The sequence below is a fragment of the Typopeltis vanoorti genome, chromosome 6, assembly GCF_054136105.1.
Source record: "Typopeltis vanoorti isolate ZY-2024b chromosome 6, IOZ_Tvanoo_1.0, whole genome shotgun sequence".
Classification (NCBI taxonomy): domain Eukaryota; kingdom Metazoa; phylum Arthropoda; class Arachnida; order Uropygi; family Thelyphonidae; genus Typopeltis; species Typopeltis vanoorti.
The window spans coordinates 103,306,798-103,330,425 of NC_143554.1; the positions used below are offsets into that span (position 1 = coordinate 103,306,798).

Here is a 23,628-nt window from a genome sequence, read left to right on the forward strand (position 1 = left end):
CTCTGAAGACTAAAATATAAGATCTGACAACATCGATATCCTGACAAACAACAGATTAATTTGAAGGAAATCTGTCGATAGGAAATTAGAAATGATGTGACATTTTCATGTATATCCTCTGAATGCACATATCAGGAATTTGATGATGATGATGATGATGATAATCTGATGCATTTCTTAAGCAACGAGGCTCCTAATATTCATTCTCAGCACTTTGATTGTACAGTAGCAAAAATATTAATCCAAACAAGCCAAATTCTTGTCAAGTTTTTGGTTTGGTTTTTGTTCCATTTCACAATAGTTTTGGTTTCAATTTACTACTTTCAGTTTTGGTTTTATTATTATTTGACACCTCCAGGGAGGTCAAAGACTCATCGAGGGAGGGCACCTGCTCTACAACCTCTGTCTCCACCACTCAATCCACCAACTGATTGCAACTACACCAACGCCATCTACCATTAACCACCACTACTAGTTTTTTCACAGACAATCACAAACATCCATGTCCACGGTGGGATTCGAACCTGCAGCCTTTTGGCTGGACAGCAGATATGCTAACCACACAGCCAGCCAGGCTGGCTATTTTGTTCACTATTTTGGTTGAGTGCTACATGTTTTAACTCTCTACAATGTTTATTAATAGTGTTATGCACTTTTTAATAATGTAAACAAATTGACATTCATAGTGTTTTATTCATTTTGTGTAGCTATAAAATGGATACATCTCCAAGAAAGTGTTCAAAAATATGTACTCTTTCTCAGCATGCATCAATGACTCAAAGATATTAATGTGATTTTAAAGAGGTTTAAGGAGAGAGGTACATTTTCTCCTGACAAAATAGGAAAATGTGCATGAAAAAGGACAACAATACTTACTCAAGATCATTTACTAGTTAGGAAAAGCAAAATGAATCCAAGGAATGGATTACTAGAGTCAGTTGTCTGTTAATGGGTTCAAGATGAGGTATGATATAATGTGTGAATAGTTTGGGTCTCCTGCAATGAGTTTTCGGACTCTATGGAGGTACTCATACAATAATAATAACATTATTAACAGATTACTTTGCTCTTGACACTAGCCCACATGATATTTATTTGCTAGAGGTCTTGCAAATATATCTATTAATATACCAATGGAGTGACCGAAATCACTGGTGATCAAGGGTAACTCCACTAGCAATGTATCACCAGTATAGCAAAAACTTCATTATTCTTCTAATTTTAATAAAAATTAAAATTTGCTGATTTTTACCCAAAATCTTGAATATTAAACTAGTTTCATCAACACTGGTTGATTAAAACAGCAGACAGACATAACAAAGTTCATAGGTGCTACGTGCTTGTGAGTATGCTTAAAACCAATTAACTTTGTCCCCGAAAGTTAAAATTTGTTTGTCTGGTGTAGTGCATCCATGTCAGCTTGAGCAGCAGTGATTTAAATCACTCCCTTGGTATATATTAGTAGAAAAAAGGAGAGAAAGCATTGGCAAGTGTGAAGTTTTATATCAACTACTGTCACTGCTTAGAAAAGTGGAATCCTGAGTAACCTGTAGATTCTGAAGGTGAATAATAATAATAATAAAAGTATTATCTTACTAATCTTTCTTGAGGTGTGCCCTAAGTCACTAGAGCTGTCTAAGAAGAGAAATGCATTATATTAGTAAAAAGCCTTTTAAGGTGGGCTGGTGGGACAGCAAGAACATCTGAGCTATACCATGTATGCAAACAATCAGAGAGGATGGTAAGCGATCCTAACCAGCATTCAACAGGTATGTTAGAAACACACATCATAAGATGCCCAATATCACAGAGATAACAGGTAGGACATGCAGGTTCTTAGATACAGATTAGCACCTAAGATAAGTGAATCTGAAATTAAACAACTGAGAAGACAAATAGCTGAAGTAATAAAATAAAGTGGATGAGCAATTCTTTAAAGATATTCTAAAAGTGACTATCCAAGTGAGCAGCAGGAGAGCAAAATGTTTGTGTCACAAAGTCAGAAAATATAGAACGACACTCAACAACTGAAGGAAAGAAATTATCAACTTCAGATTGAGGGTAACTTGGTACAGAATTTAAAGGAGAGAGAGAGAGAGCATGTGTCTCTTTCACAAACTCACTCTATCTCTTTCTCTTTAGCAGGTCAGATTGGCTGAGTGGGTTGGAAAGTTTGGAAAGATTAAGTGAGTTGGGTGGAAAGCAGATAGTATATTCGCTATCGGCTTTGCAAAACTGTCCGATAATCTGAAAACCTGTACCCCAAACTCTCTTTTTTCTGCTGCACAGCTTATTTCCTGCACAACAAGAAAAGGGAAGCTCAGAAGAGCATGACAGTGAAAGCAAAATCAGTTGATAATGAACACAGGCTTAAATGCTATGAGCAAGTAGCTCAGCTTAATGAAATATCATACTCAAACACTGAGAAAAACATGCATACTGCAAGAAGAGAATGCTACATTGATCCCATCCAGCGATGAATTAGAAGACATAAAGAAGAGTTCTACATTTGGATCCTATAGCAAGGTTTCCAGACTATGTAAAAAATAAATGAAAAATGGATGGAATGTTGATGTTAAATATGAAGAAAGTTGCTGAGAGTGAGTTGAAGAAAAGTGTCAGACAAACTGAAACCTCTTCTCTATTTTAGAGAACAGGTAAAGGAGATGAAAAAAACAAGTGTTAAAAAACTATAATCTAAGAAAACCAACTTTTCTGCAGGAATTGTTATAGTAATGCTTTGCTATAATAATTCCTGTGGAAAAGTTGTGGAAAACCAATGTGGAATTGGTTTTTCTTCATAATTTGGTTAGAATTACTATAAAGCCAAAGCATTTAGGGTAATTAAATATTATAAGCAAAAAAAATTATATGTTGAGACCAGCATATAATATTTTTTAGTGATATGTATAATGACATAATATATAAGAATAATGCATAAAAATCTTTCTATTATTTCATATTTTCATCCAAAGTAGTATTATGAGTAGTTTTCAAACAAGATTTGAAAGACAGAATAATAGCAGAATGTATATATATATATATATACAAGACAGAATGATCAAAAACAGATATGGAGCAGTAGAATAGCATTGTCTAATGAAAAGTCTTGAGACGTATTAAAAAGCATAAAAAAAATTACAGGATGATAATGTGATGTTAAATCAGGTGTGATACAAGGATGCACATTATCTCCACTGTTAATCATCAACTATATGGATCATATTATGGAGTGGTATTAAATCTGATATCAAAATTAAAGATGTTAATTTAATCTCAGCTCTTTACTTTATGCAGATGATGTTAGACTTCTCCATAGAAATCCAGTACAAGTCTGCAGATTTTCAGACTAAACTGAATAACTGCTGTAATAAATTTGGTATCAAGATCAGCAATAAAAAGACAAAGACAATGAAAAGAGTCAGAAATATCATAAAAATCAATGGTGTCCTGAATGGAGAACCTACAAGAGCAAGTAAACACATTTCAGCTATTTAAGAACAATTTTAGTGAAGATGGCAAATTAAATATGGAAATAATAGACAAGAGAATTAGCAACGTTGGTATGGTAGGAAGTCAACTGAATACATTTATATGGAATAAGAGAGAAATTAGTGAAAATACAGAACTAATCTGTATATAAGATAATGTCCAAACAAATTTTAACTTATGGATCAGAACTGGGTTAGAAATAAACACTTTTAGAATTAAAAGTGTTTTATAAAACTAGAGACTTATTTTAAGTCTCTAGTCTTATATCTAACACAGGTTAGATCAAAGACTAGAGACCACAGTTCTGAGAAAGATTAGAGGAATAAATAGTTGGCATTAATGGTAGTATCACATTAGAAATGAAGACATTAAGTAAGTACTTGACATTGTTAGCATTCAGGAAATGTGTTAGAACTAATCTTGGGTGATCTGGTTACTTAACAAAATAGGAGAGGAAAGATTAGCAAAACAAGTGTTCTCTGCCATGATGGCAGGAAAAAGACTCAGATCTAGGTGGATCGATACGGTAAAAAGTGCCTTAGAGGACAGAAATATAAGACACGATAATACTGGAGTCTTGACAGATAACAAATTAATTTGAAGGAAAATTGTCAATAGGAAGCTAGTAATGGTGCAGTACTCTCATGACATCCTGTACATTCCTTGGAAATACATTCAGGAATTTGAAGATGGTGAAAAAATTACTCAGTGATTCACAACTTCACAAGTTTCTTTCCAAAAGAAACTTGCTCTCACATAGAAGCTTACTCTCTTCCCAGAAAACCCCATATGCAGAGGTGAGAGTGTTCTGTGAGTTCCAACTGTTCTGGTTCATGATATCTAGATGCATTTCTTATGTTTTTCATGACAAATGGCTATATCTCACATACTTACCCAAAGAAAGATAAACTATAGGTGCAAGGGATCTGATAAACCTGAGAGAATGTCAATGGAGTAAGCTAGATTTGTACAGGATTTGAATGTCCAGAATTCTATCTCCATGTGCTCCAAATTCTTGAAAATAAGGAATACCTATCCACATAGATAACCTTCTTCACGAGCTAACAAAGATGGAGGAGCCTTATATTTATTTATGGCCTTATGTATGAAAGTAAAACTAAAACCATTCAGTAGAAAAGTAGAATTTATGTTTATTTCAAAAACACAATGAGGATAAATGCAAATCATCAGAAAGAACCTTTATAGAGCAAGGAGAGGGAGCCTGTACTGAACAGTCCTTATAGAGTTTAGATTTGGTAAGGATAAGATAAAATGCAAATATAGCATCCTATGTGTGCCATTTTCAGGAAAACTAAGAACCGAAAGCCTTTATCCAGATTAGAAGAATAAGGTGGTCTGAAAAAATATGCAATTGTTATTTTCAGTTTCTAGTGTAAAGTCTATTGTGGGATGAATGGCATTAAGTTTGCTGACAAATTCTTGTAGCTCTATTACTGAATCTTCTACCTAAGTGATGGCTTGGGATGAATGTTGCAGAGATGTTCAACATTCTCTGTGAAATAATTTCAAGTCAAAATATGGGGAAAATGATTTCTCATTACACTTCCTTTGATCTGTTCTTTATTTTCCCAACTAAAATAACTACAACTAATTACAAAAGCAAAGATGTAATGTTGGATAGAAATGTTGTTTTAGTAAATCTAGCCTATCATCCAAAGTCTAACAATGAAACACTATGGTAATTCAAAATACATGTAACACAAGATGGAGCTCAGAAATTTTTCTTTAAAATCCAATATATTTTTGATGTATAAAAGAAATTTACCTATATAAATGTACAGTAATATGGATAGCCTACTAGAGATTTTAAATGAATGTGTTTTTTTTTTGTTTTTTTTTTAATCAAATCTGTTCAAATCTATTCATCTGCCTTGTCAGTTCACTGATAAGCAAATGGCAAGCGCAGTGGAGTGGTCCCTAAAATTTTAAGATAAGCTTTGTATGGTATTCTTTCCAATATGACTATCACAGTTCCCCCCTTATTGGTTCCTGTGGTGCCCAAATTACTATAAATTATAGTAATATAGGATAGCAAACTATATATATATATCAGTATTTATTAAACTATTTTTTAATTTTAGTTTTTATTATTTATTTTATTAAAATAATGATTTATTAAACCATAAATCATAGTAATGCAGTATTTTAATGCATATTAAAGTCTCCATAGCTTAATCGATAATGATGATACTCTTTAATTGGAAACCTGACTTTGACTCTAAGATGTGAATAACTTATTTAATCCTCCTGTAAACTTGGTTTATCTTGTATCTAGACACACCTGTCCACATCTTCCCTCAGGCTGTCTACTGCAAACCTACATATACAAGCCAATGCATACACAAAGATTCATACCACCATCCAACACAAAAACTAGGTGGTTATCAGTATCCTCAAACAGAGTCCTAACAATTTGCTCCAATGAGCAGGAGATAAAGAAGGAATATGAAATCATTAACCAAACCTTTATAAAAAATGGCTACAACAAAAAAAATCAGTTCCCAAGATCCTTAATAATAATGCCATGAAAAGTAAAAAAAAATTACAAAAATGCCATAGCCATATCATCCATTAGGGGAATATTGAGAGAAAAAATAAAAGGACACTGCAGAAATACAACATTAAGTCACCTTTCAAACCACCTGTAAAAATACTCTACTGATTCAATGATTCCCCTTCCTTACCTTGCCCACCTGGGGGGGGGGGATTACAAAATCCAGTGCACCTGCAACTTATCCTACATAGGGAAAAAGGGTGCACAATTCCAACAAGGAATGACGAACACAAACGACATTAAATTCCTTCACTATGGTAAAAACAGGCCTATCAAACCATACACTCCAAAGTATCACAGAATTAAGTGGAAAGATACAACGTCCATACACTGCACCAAAACCTGGTTTGAAAGAAAATTCAAGGAAGCTTGTGAGATGCTGATTCATCATCCTAATCTCAACAAGAATGGATTAGTAATTTCAGGAATATGAAAGATCCATCTGCAACCCACATATGATTCAGAACATGATGGTAGAATCCCAACAAAAGAAAACTTTAAGACAACAGGACTGTAAAGATGCGTATGATGTAGTTTTGCTGCAATTTTTTTTTTAATCATCTGCATGTTATTTACTTATTATGTATAACAAAATAAATATATATTTATTGATTTTTTTTATTTTATTCATTATTTTTTTTTGTTTCACCAGTGGTCAGGCTAGCATAAACGATTAACAAAACAGTTAGATTTAACTTACTTTTGTGTAGTATTATGTAGCTTGTGTCTTGTTCATATGTATATTTTAATGATGATGATCTCATTATAGAGGCTGAAACATTGAGTGTTCTTAATTATAAGTAAAGTGATTGCTCTAACATTTTTTTTTTGTCTCCACAAATTCTACACGATGAATGCCGATCGCCATGTAACCTTGTAAGAAAAAATTTCACAAAACTCACCAACTAACCAGAGAATTCACATAATCACAGCAGACAATGTGGATTAACTATCCTATCATAACATTAAGTTTCTATGAAGCTAAATTAACTTACTGCCATAACAAATGGTTATCTGAAAATAAGAGAGTATAGTAAATTATACAACATAAAGTAATCATGAGAGCCAAGATTGGGAAATCAGTACAAGAAAGAAAGAATAAACTCACAGATGTGGTCGCCAAATAGGATTTGGAATGCTTAATCGATACCTTGTATGAATAATTTTTTTATAAATGACAATCAGCCTATCATTCTCCTTCTGAAACACTTATCACTTTTGTTGAAAGTTTTTTCACTTGGTTATACTATAAATTCAAGATGCCAAGAAATGATATTCTTCGTTTAATCCTTTATCCAAGTGTAAGCAAACAAAGTTTGTGCCTGAAGTAACTTCTGGACTGGGCAACTCGTATATAGAGGCTAATGACTTCAGATAAAGGATTAAACCAAGAACATAATTTCTTGGCATCTTTAATGTATAATATAACCAAGTGAAAAAACTTTCAACACCTGTCTCTTATTAAGAGTATCTTAATAATAAGGTGTGACACCTTTTGGCTACTTGTATATGGAATTATGACTTCTGCATTACTTCAACCTTGGTATCAAGGTACACTGATCTGACCTCAATAAAGGTCAAAACTAGTCTGGGTGGTAACCCTTCCTCATAATGCATAGCATATTATAAATGCAATCTAACTGGGATACTAAGGGAAAGTGATGTGAAGTTATTAGCCTCTATATACGAATTGCTCAGTCCTGGCATACTTCAGGTGCAAACTTTGTTTGCTTACACTTGGATAAAGGAATATAATTTCTTTGCATCTTTAAATTTATACTTATCATTTTTCATACATTCACTCTTCAACATATAAAAATAAGACTTTCAAGCAAATCATTGATCTCTTCTATAAGTCAAAAAATTTGAATAGTACAGGGTTAGATTGCATTTTATTGCCATGCTAATATGCTATGCCCTGCACCTATTTTGCTGACAGAGTTTTATTTGATACTTAGTTTGTGAACTAGGAATGAATGTGCTATCTGCAGATTATAAATTTTAAAGTTTCACTGCTGAATCTTGAGGGTAGTTGAAGTTGTTAACCTATAGTATATTGGTACTGTGGGTAAGTTTTTTAAATATATTTTTGATTTATTTTTTGAATAATCCAAAAAACATAAAAAGTTCCATGTTTTTTGGATTATGTAAAAAGCACATCAAGTCTCTAATGAGTGTGTGTGGTGGGGTGGGGGGGGGGGTAGTATCTCATAACAGGGAATGAAATTCATCTACAATTTAAAAACAACTCATTTTGTTGCTAAATAATTTTGAAGACATCCTTCAATATCAACTGAAGAATTTTTAACCATTTTTTTAAATATCTACTTAATACTTTTTTGCTTATCAGTGGAAGAATGTAAACATTAATAAGTCATTCACCTGAAGCCACAGTAGTAATTGGCCCTTCCTGTCCTACTATGACTTCTTTTATTCTCTGCTCTAGAGGAAATCTTCTTCGTTCTTCTGCTTCCTTTTGTTTCTGCATTTGTTCGAACTAAAATAAGAGAAAAATACAGATATTAAAAAAATATATTTTTAATATTTAATATATATATTTAAAAAAAATTTGGTCCACACCTCTATTATATGGCATATACCCAACTCTGCCCCTCCTACTTCTAAGTTTTCTATCCAAAAACTTAGAAGTTGGAGTTCTAAAAGTAGAACTCCAAAAGTATGCAGAATATAAAACTTTTATGATACTAATTGGGAATTTCTGGTTGAATATCATCTACTCCAGGTGCCTTTCCATATCTTAGGTTTTTAAAAGGCTTTGTTAAGTAATGACTTATCTCCTCATTGTGTTCCTCTTGATATCATCTCCTATTGTTTTTCTTTCAATGCTTATGAGGTGTGGCTATTAAATAACAAGACTGGTTGCAAAAAATGTTTATTATTACAATTGTACAACTTAATTGTTATCCCCTTCAACACACTTCCCTCCTTTATCTATACACTGTTGCATATGAATTTTCCATTGTTAGAAGCAGCGCTGCAAGTCATCAGGTGTTATCTGCTTCAGTAGCATGCCGTTTTCTCCTTTACCTTATCCACTGACTGAAAATGGGTGCACTTCAATGCAGATTTCAACTCTGGAAAAATGTAAAAGTCGCATGGAGCTAAGTCCGGCAAGTAAGGTGGATGGTCCAACACTGGAATCTTATCAGCCAGATATGCTTTACAGACAGTGTACTATGGGCTGGAGCATTGTCCTGATGGAGAATCCAAGCGCTGTTTTTCCACAGATTGGGTCTCTTCTTCCTCACTTTTTCTCTCAGCTTGGCCATAATCCCAAGGTAATAATTTTGGTTAACTGTCTCACCCTCTGGTACCCATTCAACCATTACCATGGAGTTCAGCATTAGACATTATTCCAGCAAAGTAACTTCAGATGTGTTTCTTTTATAACTGCCTACAGACTAACTACGAGTGACAGTGAACAATGCTTATCTGAACTGCTTCTAGGTCATTCAAGGCACAAGCACATCCCACTGCTACAAGTACACGATTCACAGCACACACCTTGTCTCGTTATTTAATAGCCACATTCATTTAACAGCCTTTCAAAGTAATTCCTTCAGATATAGAATATCTTAATTTCAGTTTTATGTCACTTTTATCTGATTCTTTTTACAGTACTCTTTCTGCCATTTCTAAGCTTCTTCAGTAGCATCCAGTTCATTCTGCCACAAATGTGATATTTATCTTCTGTGTTCTTTGCAAAGTCTTCCTGTGATTCTTTATTTACCTACTTTTACATGTAACACAGCTTATACCATTTTTCTCTTATTCTCAAAGAGCTCATGTTGACTTATTTGCAGGAAATTTTGAGATTATTTCTTCTTTATAAGGGTTTCCTCTAATTTCTTGAGTCTACAATGAAGCGTTAATCTTTAAAAAGATTAGCACTTCACTGTAGACTTTGCCTGTAGTCTTTCAAAGATTCACAAAGAGTTGTTCTGCATGACCCATTGCAAATTGTACTGACTGTCCCACATATAGAACTACAAACTTTCTTCAACATTTATTAATTGCCCATCTTGGACAATCCAGATCATTCATCAAGAATCATATTTTCTTAAAAAATGTCTACTGAAATGCAAGAGTCAAATATTTTAGTCCATTTTGACTGTTTCTCGATTTATCAACATTCTGTTGTCGGACACCATTAGTTTTCTACATGATGATTTCCCTTCTGATGTGAAGATTTTTGAATTTGTTATACAATTAGGATATTTCAGCTGGAAAAACAAGATCCAAAAACATACTGAAGGCACAGATGTGGGTAGCCCTCTGTCTCCACCCTTTGGTGAACTATTTTTTGAACCATCTAGAAGATACCTAGTTTTCATACATTCATTCCCAAACCCCCACACTCTTGTTTCACTATGTTGATGACATTTCTGCTGTTTGGTCTCATCTGAAAATGAACTTATTACTCTCTGACATCAGATCAATAGCCTTCACACATAGATATTCAGTTCACCGTGAAAAAAGAAAATGCTGGTAGTTTACCATTCTTGGACACGCTTCTTACTTGCACAGCTTCTGGTACTTTGTTAACCAATGTTAATCACACCTCTGAAAAAAATTAGTGCTGCAAGTCATAACAGAGCACATAATGTTTGCTCCTCTCCCTCAGGACAACAACTTCTCACTATCAAAAATTCAACAGAATTAAATAGTTACAACCCTCATCAAATCTAACAGATAACTGGCTCCTCATCTTATTAACTTACACATTGTTGTATTGTGAGTTTCCCTCAAGATGAATTGGAATGTACTTACTGATCTAGAGTGTGCATTATTTGGTGAAGAATACTGCATAGTCAGTGTGTAAAGTCTCAAGATGCTGGCATTATAACTGTTGCCTGGATGGAAAAAAACAGTATTTTAGATTTATTGGAGGTGTGCTTAAGGGTCAAAGGTGTATAACTGAGAGGAGACATCCACATAGCCTTTAAAGGAATGCAGAGCACAGACCAGGGCTTCTGACCTAATGTCCGATCCTCACCTTCTCGTGGTGCACCCTGTTGGGTATCTACTTAGATACTGAACAAACGAGGATGGGCTGGCAATTTGGGATTTAGCCGACCAAATTGTATTCTTATTGGTTAAACCAAAATAAAAAAATGATGGTACAACATGACAAATTTCATGCCGGCTGGGGAATCGCCCGGTTAAACAAGGCCCCCGTTGTTTTCGCCAGGGAACCAGGGCGAACAGCGAAAAGTCAGCTACTGGAACAAATCTGAAAACAAACCGCAACTCAACATCACCAGAGTTAAAGATCGGTACTATCAATAAGAAGCCTGAATGGCAAAGAAATGGAGCTAGCTGAGGAATTAGATAAGTACCAGATCGACATAATAGGGGTGACTGAAACAAAAAAGACCAAAACTGGTGAGATCTTTCTGAGCAATAAATACAAAATGTTATATTCAGGCAAAGACAATCAAGGAAAAGATGGAGTAGCCATAGTATTCAACACAAAATACGAGGCTAATCTTCTTGAATGGCAGTCAGTCTCAAGTAGAGTAATGTGGGCAAATATGAGAATGGGGAACTGGACAATGAGACTTATTTGTGCCTATGGTCCCACAGAAGGTTCTACTAAAGTAGAAGTGGAAGAATTTTTTGAGGCTTTATAAAAAGCAACTGACACAATTAAAAATGAAAAGTTGGTCCTTGTTGGGGATCTAAATAGCAGAGTAGGAAATGATTGTCAGACATACAAAAATATTTTGGGAAAATTTGGAGAAAAGAGCAAAGCTAATAATAAGGGCAAATATCTGTTGGATTTCTGCTCAGGACATGGACTGGTTATTACTAACACCATGTTCCAACATAAAAATGTGCACAAATTCACATGGAGAGAAGTGGCTAGGAATAAAAAAGTCTCATTGACTATGTTATTGTTGATAGTGATGTTTTCTGCCTGGTGCAGGACACCAGAGTGCACAGAGGATTTGAAATTGGAAGTGATCACTATTTAGTCTTGAGCAGGATAAAATTGAATTTCATATTGAAAAGAATAACATGTAAGAAAGTTTTAAAGCGAATAAAAGTTGAGCAGCTCTCAGATGTGAACTGTAGACTAAAATACACAAAGATTATTGAAGAAAAAATGAGAGTTTGAGAACAGGAATAAAACCTTGGAGATTCAGTGGCAAACTCTGAAGAAAACATTGATTGATTGATTCTGCCAGAGAGGCATGTGGTGAGGTTGTCTGTAAGGATAAAAAAATCAGAACTCCCTGGTGGACACAGGAAGTTAAAGAGGCAGTGAAGGAAAAGAAGAAAGCATATCAAAAGTTCCTGGCAAATAAGTCAGCTTGTGCTCTTAGAGAATATAGAGACAAATGCAAGAATGCTAAACACTGTGTAAAACTAGCTAAACAAAAGTCATGGGATGACTTTGGCAAGAATATAGAAAATAAATATCAAGAAGGTGGCAAAATATTCTAGAGGTTGCTGAAGAAGCTTAGGAATGGAGGAAAGAGTGCTGTAAAAGGAGTTAGAGATGATAAAGGTGACATGAAAACGGGAGAAAAAGATATCCTTGAAGTATGGAGTAATTACTTCGAAAAACTGCTAAATGAAACAAGCAGTGATGACAGCACAATGGTAAAAAACACTGACCAGGCATGCAGTCAGGAATACATATCCATACTTGAAGTAGAAAAGCCAATCAAAGGCTTGAAATGTGGAAAGGCAGCAGGAGTAGATGATATTCGATCAGAAATGCTGAAGTATGGTGGTATAAAAGTCTTACAGTGGCTGCACTGCATAGTTCAGAAAGCCTGGACAGAGGGACGAATTCCAGATGATTGGAGTAGAGCTCTAATAGTACCCATATATAAAAAGGGAAATAAAACTGAATGTGAGAATTACAGAGGTATTTCCCTACTGAGTGTTCCTGGCAAGATCTATGCAAGTATACTTGAGAAACGGTTGAGAAGAATTGTGGAAGAAAAGCTTGGTGAAGAACAAGCTGGATTCAGGCCAAATAGAGGCTGTCAGGATCAGATCTTCACTTTACGACAAATAGTCGAGAAAGCATGGGAATATAACAAAGATCTGTATTTAAGTTTTGTCGATTTGGAAAAGGCATATGACAAGGTGCCAAGAGAGAAGCTAATCAATACACTGCAGTTACAGGGTGTTCGGGATAAATTTGACAGTTTCGTAAGGAAAAAGAAAATCTTCTTTGTATCTGTTAAATTTAATGAATTGACAAAAAAACATTACAGGCAGAGTTAATTACAATACTATCAACAAGATTTACTCAAAATAACCACCATTAGCATCGATCACAGCTTCAATTCTGCTTCGGAACCTCGAACAAGCTGATGCTACAGTCTCCCTGGGAAGGGCCGCAAAAACTGTTTTAATTTTATCCATTAACTGGGCTTTTGTATTACTGGAAGTGCGATTGGTGTCTTTTTCAACTGCGCCCCATACAAAATAATCCATGGGGTTAAGGTCTGGGGAGTTTGGAGGCCAAACATTTGGACTGGTGAAGTCGTAGAAATTTTCAGACAACCATTTTTGACTTTTCCCAGAGGTGTGGCAAGGGGCCGAATCCTGCTGCCATACATACGGCCTACCATTGGCTACCCTTGTTATCCAGGGCTTGACTACAGTTAGCAACTCCACGAACAAAGCCCGAATTCCAATGCCAGGGTTCCTCAACACCTGTTCCTGCAGATTTGCGAGGAATTCTGCTGTATAAACGCAATCAGATCGTCTGCTAGGGATCTTTCTTCTTGCTACATCCTCGTAGTCACCATTGCAAGTCTCTAGTTCATGCCTGATTGTTTTTACTGTATTCAGGGAGCATTGGGCAGCAGTCGTAATATCCTTATTTTGATGGCGGGCACGAATCATCATGATACAAGTTATTCTCTTCCATGATTCAGGTGGGTTCCAGCTATCCATCCTTTCTGACATCTTGTATATGAATGAAGAAGGGTCCAAACTTTTAAATGAAGAGAAGTGTGTGTTAATACATGTAACTTACGGAAAAATATAATTAATTATAAATATGTCAAATTTATCCCGAACACCCTGTATATGGTGTCAATGGGGCATTATATCAAACAATACTTAGTCTTTATTTAAGGTGTAAGTCAGCAGTTAGAATTGAAGGAATTACAGGAAGATGGTTTAATGTTAAATCTGGTGTGAGACAAGGATGTACATTATCCCCTCTGTTATTCATTATCTATATGGATCACATTATGAAGGAAAGTGGTATTAAACATGATATCAAAATTGGAGATGTTAATGTCAGCTCTTTGCTTTATGCGGATAATGTTATACTTCTAAATAAATCCGCTATAAGTCTGCAAGATTCTCTGACTAAATTGAATAGCTGTTGCAATAGATATGGTATGAAGGTCAGCAATAAAAAGACAAAGACAATGAAAATAGGCAGAATCATTGAAAATGTCAACTATGTTGTGAATGGAGAACCTGTGGAACAAGTAAAACATTTCAGCTACTTAGGCACGACCTTTACTGAAGATGGTAAATTAAATATAGAAATAGACAACAGAATCAGCAAAGCTGGTATGGTAGGAAGTCAATTGAATAAATTCATATGGAATAAGAGAGAAATTAGTCGGAACACTAAATTAGCTGTATACAAGACAGTGTTCAAACCAGTTTTAACTTATGGATCTGAGAGCTGGATCAGAAATAAAACACTTGACCAAAGACTAGAGACTGCAGATATGAGAGTCCTGAGAAAGATTATAGGTGTGAACAGATGGCATCAATGGCAATATCATATTAAAAACGAGGATATTAGGAAAGAACTTGACATTGTCAGCATCCAGGAATGCATTAGCAGAGCTAATCTCAGATGGTATGGTCACTTAAATAGAATGGGTGAGGAAAGATTAGCAAAACAAGTGTTCTCTGCCAGGTTGGCAGCAAAAACGGCCCAGAGGAAGACCAAGATATAGGTGGATTGATACAGTACAAAGTGTCTTAGACGATAGAAATATAAGATCTGATAATGTTGGAGTCTTGACAAGTAACAGACTGATTTGGAGGAAAATTGTAGATAGGAAGTTAGTAATGATGTAATTTTTTTTTTTTTTCCATGTAGTACTATCATATCCTGTACACCCCTTGAGGGTACATGGCAGGAATTTGATGATGATGGAGGTGTTCTGGATTTTGTGTACAGTGTGTGTTGTTTTGAGAGCAAAGACTCTCCTTAAAAAAATAAATAAAAACATAACATGAGCACTGCTCTTTCATGTTAGAGGTCACTGGAAGATTGGGTGTATTTCTATCTTTTAAAGTGCTTTTTACTGAATCAAACCATCTACATCTTGGTCTTCCTCTGGGTCTTTTTCCTACCAAAGCGGCAAAGAACACTTGTTTAACTAATTTTTCATCTCCCATTCTGTTTAATTTGCTCTAATAACATATTCCTACCATTAACAATTTACATTAATAATTATTCGACAATTGTTAAATGCTAACACTGGTTAGTTAGAATGCTAACAATGGTGAGTTATTTCCTAATATCCTCAATTTTTAATGTGACTGTCATTGATGCCATCTGTTCACTCCACTAATCTTTCTCAAAAACTCTCATATCCGAGATCTCTAATCTTTGATAAAGTATTGTAGAGTCATCTCTTGACTTACGTCGGGGTTTTGTTCCATCAGGAAGGAAGTAGGTTGGTTTGGACGTAAGTCAATACATTAAATCAATAGAGTTATAGGGGTTAGGGACTTAACAGTAATAAATATACTGTCATTTTAATTTTTGAACCTTATTATAAAACTATACTGTCTGTTACTGCCATTATAAAACAGGAAAATAATCACCCAAATCTTCCTCCACAATCACATCTTCATTACCTTCCCTATGTGAAGGACTAGGCTGCAGCTCTTCTGGTGTAACCTTTTTTTTTGATGAAAATGTCCAATGTGCTTTGCTTATTCCTCTTCTTCTTTTCATCATAAATGTGTTTATAGCAAGCATAGGCATCACGTACTTTCCTTTCTACTAATAAGTAGCGTTCAACATTGGGGTCCACGTCTTCAACCATTTTGAGACCATTTCTGCAAGACCCTTCACTGTGAATTGTTTAACTACCTCTTCTTGTTTCTCTTTTCCTTTTCTCATTCTTCCTCTTCTGCAACATGTTCCCCGAGCTTGGCCAATTCTTCGTTGGTCAACTCTTCAGGGGGCACTTCCTATGAGTTGAACTATGTCATCATTATTCACTTTGAGATTCACGTTGTTTGCTAGGCCAACTATTTCTTCACTCAATTTACAAAGGTCTTCATTTTTTTTTTCAAAACTTCCAAAGTCATGCACAAACCTTTTTAATATATTTTGCCTTATGTCACTCATACACTGAGAGATCACTTCATCCTAAACTACAGCAATATTTTTAATAGCATGATAAATATTGAATACTTTCCAAAATTGCATGAGTCTGGTCATTTCCTTCATTAGCAGAAATAGCTTGTGAAAAAGTTCTCTGTAGATAATAAACCTTGAACACTACTAGAACTCTCTGATTAATTGGTTGGATCAATGAAGTAGCGTTTAGAGGGAGAAACATGACCTTGAACTTGGTGAAGATCACTGATATAAGATGGATGACCTGGAGCATTATCTAGAATTAATAAAATTTTAAATTCTACATTTTCTTTCATACAAAACTTTTCGTTTCATGTATATAACAGTTGATTAATGCATCCACAAACAATTTTTGAGTCATCCATGCTAATGAACTGGAAGAGAATGCTTCCTAATGTTTTTGAAGGCATGTGGATTCTCACAGTGCTATATCACAAATGGTTTCAGTTTATATCCAGTCACATTACCCCCTAACAGTATCGTAACATGGTCTTTAGGAGCTTTGAAACCAGGCATAGATTTTCGACTTTTTGTGGATGAATTGTCTGCTAGGGCATTTTTTTCTGAAACAAGGAGGTCCCATCCATATTAAATATTTGCTGTGGCAAATAATTTTCCTCCGCAATAATTTTATCCAATTTCTCCACAAACTCCTCGGCAGCCTTCTCATTGGAACTTGTGGATTCACCATATGTTTTCACATTATGCAGTGCAAAACACTGCTTGAATCTTATGAACCAACCGGAAGAAGAGTTGAATTTGTAGTCGTAATCAGGCCCTGCTTTCTCCTTCAACATGATGAAGAGACTCTGTGCCTTAGTGGTTATGGTCATAGTGCTAAGGAGTATGAGCTTTTGGTTCAGGTCCTCTATGTACTTCCATCATGCACAAGACCTTGTCGTTGCTTCGTCACTATCATCGATTTAATGGAAGCAGATCCTTTCACAGCCTTTATGATTTTATCCTTATTTTTCAAAATGGTCATCACTGTAGAATGAGATCATCCGAAGTCATGCGAGATCACACTGACTGGCTTACCAGCTTCATGTTGCTTTATAACTTGCAACTTCGTTTCAAGATCAATTGCTCGCCTCTTTTTCTGTGATTCTTCACTAGATTTTTTAACTGGACGCATGGGGGGGGGGGGGCATGTTGCACAAAATATCATGAAATAATTAACAATAAATACACAAATAACATATTTTTCAAACACAAAATCAACAGAGGAGCTGTTGAAGCCAAGTGCTGACTGCCGAGGGAGGTTACAGCTGAATGAGCTATTGCCACTGCATTATTGCTAAATAAAAATCTTTTTATTTTACGCTCGCTTGCGTTCTTGTTTGAAAGTATAGTCGAAATTGTTATTTATTCTTTTCTGGGATCACGGATGTATCTTCAAAAGGACGTAACGTGAATGAACGTAAATCGAGAGATGACTGTTTCTAACCCAGCTCTAGGATCCATAAGTTGAAATTGATTTGAACGTTGTCTTGTATAGAGGGAGTTTAGTGTTTTGACTAATTTCTCATATTCCATATAAATTTATTCAGCTGAGAATATTCTGTATTCCTGTATTATTATAATGTTCTGTATTAGTAAAGCTGGTATTCCTACAATACCAGCTTTACTAATACAGAATAGTATAACAGCTTTACTAATTCTGTTGTATATTTCTATATTTAATTTACCATCTTCACTAAATATTGTGCATAAATAGCTGAAATGTTTTACTTATTCTATAGGTTCACCATTCAGGCTACAGTTTGCCATTTTCAATGTTTCTACCTATTTTTGTTGTCTTTGTCTTTTTATTGCTGATTTTCATACTAAATTTAATACAAAAGTTATTAAATTTAGTCAGGGAATCTAGCAGACTTGTACTATATATATTCAGAAGTATAACATCATCTGCATAAAGTAAAGAGTTAAGATCTACATCACCAATTTTGATATAAGATTTAGTACCACTTTCCTTCATAATGTGACCCATATAGATAATGAATAACAGTGGAGATAATGTGCACCTTTGTTTCACACCTGATTTTAACTCGAGCAATTTTCCTGTACCACCTTTAATTCTAACTGCTGACTTACAGTTTAAACAGAGACTATGTATTGCTTGATATAATGTCCCATTTACACCATATAACTAGTGTTTTAAAGGGCTTTGCTCTTGGCACCTTTGTCATATGCCTTTTCCAGATCAACAAAACTTAAATACAAGTTTTAAGATTTCTCAATTATTTGTTTTAAAGTGAAAATCTGATCCTGAAAACCTCTATTTGGCTGAATCCAGCTTGTTCTTCATCATGCTACCCTTCCACAATCCTTCTCAACCGTTTCTCAAGTATACTTGCATAAATCTTACCAGAAACACTTAGTAGGGATATATATCTGCTATTCTCACATTCAGTTTTATTTCCCTTTTTATACATGGTACTATGAGAGCTCTGCTCCAATCATCTGGAATTGGACCCTATGACCAGGTCTTCTGAATTATGCAATACAGCCACTGTAAAACTTTTATGCCTCCATATTTGAGTATTTCTTAATAAATTTCATCTACTCCAGCTGCCTTTTCACATTTCAGGTTTTTGATGACTTTTTCTACTTCAAATATGGATATATATTCCTGATGGCATTCCTGTTGGGAGTTTTCTACCATCATGCTGACACTGCTCGTTTCATTTAGCAGTTGTTACATCTCTGTATTTTCATTTCCTTATTAGAGTACACATTTAAGTATGATCCAAATTGATCCAGTCTTCTCTATATCCTTCTACCTTAATTTTATATCTTTCTCCTTAATATATAACCTGGTTTGGCTCCTAGGGATATTTCCTCTTCAGAAACTGGCAAATTTATATTTTAACTGTGCCAATCAGCTTCCTATAACAAGAATATAATTCAGGCTCAGGGAAACATTCCTAGGTTTTAGGCATATACGTTAATCTAGAATTCACATGCGAGTATATAGATCTCGGTACCCTTGCAGTCGTGATCTAAGATCTAATCGCAATTATATAATTATCTAAACTCCTTCCTGCTATTTGGTTCTATTTTCAAAAGTGGTAGTTTGACACCTCGAATTCAGGCAAGACTCAGGTTCAAGTAACAAAACATGTTTATTAATGCTAAAAGACAGGTACATTAAATCTTGTATTAAGTTATCAAAACTTCTGAATTGCTAGCTAAGTGAATGTCTTATGCTAAGATATACAAACTGTTCAATGCTAATCTAACCTTCTTACATAAACTGATATGCAAAATCATGTAATACAAATGGATAATTAAACAATGTCACACTCAAATCAAGTTCCTTCATTCACATTTACTTTAAATAGATATTTCACAACTCATTTCTCTCTTAGTTAAATTTACTCAATTAACAAAGGATTTTCACTACTTCAATCATATACAAGTTAGAGATTTATCCTATACAATTCTTTGTCCGATAGAATTGGCTGTATTAATTACTCTATCTTGTCAAAGTTCTCTAAAATGTCCTCAGTCTTGCTTTTATCAAGACACAAATTCTACCTTCAAACAATCTCAAGATATAAAACAAAAGGATCTTTACTTTACCAAGTCCTTCCGAAGGTCTATTAACTGCCACGTGTTGCTCGGGTCATCCTTTGTCTTGGCTGGGGGTCAGGTCTCGTGACTGAGTTGTTCCGTTCTCTGCTGCCAGACACAAATCAGGAAATGGCTGGAACTATGAGCCTTCTCTGCTCGCTCGGGTGGGTCATTCAGCGTTTGGTACGATTCTGCATGAGCTGTTGATTCTCGTACGGGTCTCCACGGAATACCTCTCAGCGCAAATCATGAATATGGCAGGCTGTCCGTCGACATAGCATTCCCAGTATATCCTATCTCCAATCACTCGTTGAGAGTCCTCGATCTCCAAAATCCCGGAAGAAACAGAAAAAAGGCCTAGAGCTTGGCGCGTATTGCCTTAAATATTCTTTCGCAGCACCCTCTTTTTCTGTATTGTTTTTTTTCACACGATCCATAACTTGCATCGCCCTTAGATTGATCCCTTGCTTTCCCTCCTTGCTATTAGGTGCTGTTTTCAAGGAAAGGCGCTTATGTCAGCTTTCCCCGTAAGCTACAGCCTTCGGGCGTTACGACAGGCACTTGCGATTTAGATGTGACCGTTGATCCTATTAGTCATTTATTACCTACGATTTTTTTGATAGCTTAATAATACACAAATTAAGCCATTATTCCTTTACATGAAATGCTAATCTGACATAATTCTTGATTTCAGCTTTCCGTTTGACAATAAATAATTCCAATACATTACACATACTGATATACACTTTCACATACAACTTAGGTGTTACTCACCTTCCGCTGGTAAGCAGGTATTATGCAAATTTCTTTGTTATTTTGTAATGCTTACATGTTAGATCCTGAATGAATAACTTGTCAAGAAGTTCTCCATTCAATATCTAACACAGTCTTTCAACATAATTACTCCAGACGTTTAGAATATCTTTATCTTCAGTTTTCATGTAGCCTTTATCATCTCTGATTCCTTTTACAGTGCTTTTTCCTCCATTTCTAAACTTTTTCAATAGCTAACAAAATATTTTGCCACCTTCTTGATATTTATTTTCTATGTTCTTACCAAAGTTTTCCCAGGAACTTTTGTTAGCTAGTTTTAAATACTGTATCACTTTTTTACATTTTTCTCTATATTCTCTAAGAGCACAAGCTAACTTACTTGCCATGAACTTTCTATGAGCTTTCTTCTTTTCCTTCACTGCCTCTTTAACTTCCTGAGTCTACCATGGAGCTCTGATTTTTCTATCCTTACAGACAACCTCGCACGTCTTTCTGGCTGAATCACTCAATGTTTTCTTCAGGATTTGCTACTGAATCTCTAAGGTTTGGTTCTTGTTTTCAACTTCTTTCATTTTTTTTCTTCAATGATGTTAGTGTATTTGAGCCTACAGTCCACCTCTGAGAGCTGCTCAACCTTGATTCATTTTCAAACTTTCTTAAAGCTTCTTCTGTTTAATATGAAGTTCAATTTTATCCTGCTCAAAATGAGATAGTGATCACTTCCAATTTTAAATCCTCCATATACTCTTGTGCCTTGAACTGGGAGGAAAACATCACTGTTAACAATAACATAGTCAATAAGAACTTGCTTATTTCTTGCATCTTCTCTCCATGTGAATATGTGAACATTTTTATGTTGAAACATGGTGTTCATGTCCTGAAAAGAAATCCAGCAAGCATTTACCATTATTATTAGCTTTGCACTTTTCTCCAAATGAAAATTTCAGCACCATGAAATTCTGTCATATTGTACTATCATTTTACATTGTGGTTTAAGTCAATAAGAATATAATTTGGTTGGCTGAATTCCAAATTGCCAGCCCATCCTTATTCGTTCAGTATCTAGATAGATACCCAACAGGGTACGCCATGAGTAGATAAGGACTGGACATTAGATCAGAAGCCCCAGTAGCTTCTCTGAATTCCTTAAAAGACTACACATAGGTTTCCTCCCAGTTACACAGCTTTGATCCTTAAGCACCCCTTTGCAGGCAGTGTGAAATGGATTGGATTTTGAACTCAAGGTTTTAAATCAAGATTTGTTTAACATAAAAAAGAGGAATATCAGTTATTGTCAATGTGAGTGTCTTTATAAAATTAAGAGTTTGGTTATACTGGATGATGATGAGATGAATTTCAATTCGGAATGAGAACAGCAGTCTATCACAAAATTGGTTGAGGAGGTAGTTTGCAGCTAACTATTTTCTCAATCTGTGCCAATGACAATGTCAACATAGCAATTATAGTAAATATTGCAGCTCATGGGTTGAGGAAAAAGGAAGCACTTCAGCATTTTCAAAACAGGTGTTTAATCATTCCCCCCTCCCCTTTGTCTTACCCTTCCATGGGTAGGGCATGAAAAAAGGAAGCACTTCAGCAGAGCTCACAGATCTCTTCTTAGCATGCCAAGAACATACCGGCTTCAATCTGTGCTCACCAACATCTACTACCACAGATACTACATGAACAATGATCTCATCAAATCCCTCTAGTTTTTTTTTTTTTTTTTTTTTTTTAAATGGTACTCACTGACCCACCTGACTCTTCAATTTATTTAGAAGTCTGATGATGCCACATAGCAAAGGATGAAATCCTCCTTATGAATTTCTTCCTTCCTAATAATCTGAGAGCCCAGCCCTCTTATAATCAGATTCATGGTTTAGGCTTGGTATTGCGAGGTAACAGTCATTGCCAACCTTGAAATAAAAAAGAAATGAAAGACTGGTGGTTGTTTTGGAATACACCAACAAAATTAAAACTATGAAGCAAGTATATTAAGTCTGATGAATAGGTGTGGTCTGTGTCTGGCCATTGTCTGCAGGATGTGTTCATCTTATGTTAGCGGCTTAATGGAGTGAAAACAGAAAAAGAAAAGAATTAAACTGTTTAATGATTCCACTATTTCATCTCAGTCACAAAGACATCATGTAACATAAAATGTAACACATCAGCAAGGAATGCAAAGTAAATTGAAACTTAGCAGACTAAAGTCCAGAGACCTAACTAGAAAAGGCATCCTCTGTGGGCACTAATCAGAAGCCTAAGTCATAAATAAGAGTTGCCTAAGAATTAATGACTAATATTTCAGGAAATTTAACATATCCATGTTTATTTAAATTAAGATATTGCAAGGTCATTGCCAACCTTGAAATAAAAATAAAAAGAAATTCCTTATGGTTTGAAAGGACTGATGCAAATTCTTTCATGCAGACCAAGGCATGGTCCACTAGACCTGACTGTCTGTTGTTCTGATTTCAGATGAATTTTTTGTTCTTCCAGACACATGCAAATAGTTTTCTTAAATACAATTTACATGTGTGTAAATTTTTTTTTTACTTAGTTACAAATTAAATTAACCCTTTGATTGATACAAATGCACTGAGGACGTTTGTTGGTATTGTTTCTATAGCATTACTAACACTGAGTGCATTTCCATAATTTGTTGGTAGTATTACTAATGCTCTGAGCACATTTCCATAAACTTTCTCATTTTATAATTGTTTAAACCATGTTAGATGTGTTTATGATTTAGTTTTCTTCCTTACACATGGATGGCAATAGTTCCCTGTGAGAAAAGAAATTTGTTTACTTT

At 35.0% G+C, this 23,628-nt stretch overlaps 1 protein-coding gene across 4 annotated transcripts in view; it reads right to left on the reverse strand.

Moving 5' to 3' along the window:
* The window catches only part of LOC150105767 (mitochondrial disaggregase-like), a 244,459-nt gene that overhangs the window by 132,798 nt on the left and 88,033 nt on the right, over positions 1-23,628 (reverse strand). For all 4 annotated transcript variants that reach the window (XM_090393565.1, XM_090393564.1, XM_090393566.1 and 1 more), the window contains one exon: positions 8,450-8,564. In XM_090393565.1, coding sequence (XP_090249691.1) covers positions 8,450-8,564 — 115 coding nt within the window. The remainder of the gene's footprint in view (positions 1-8,449; positions 8,565-23,628) is intronic.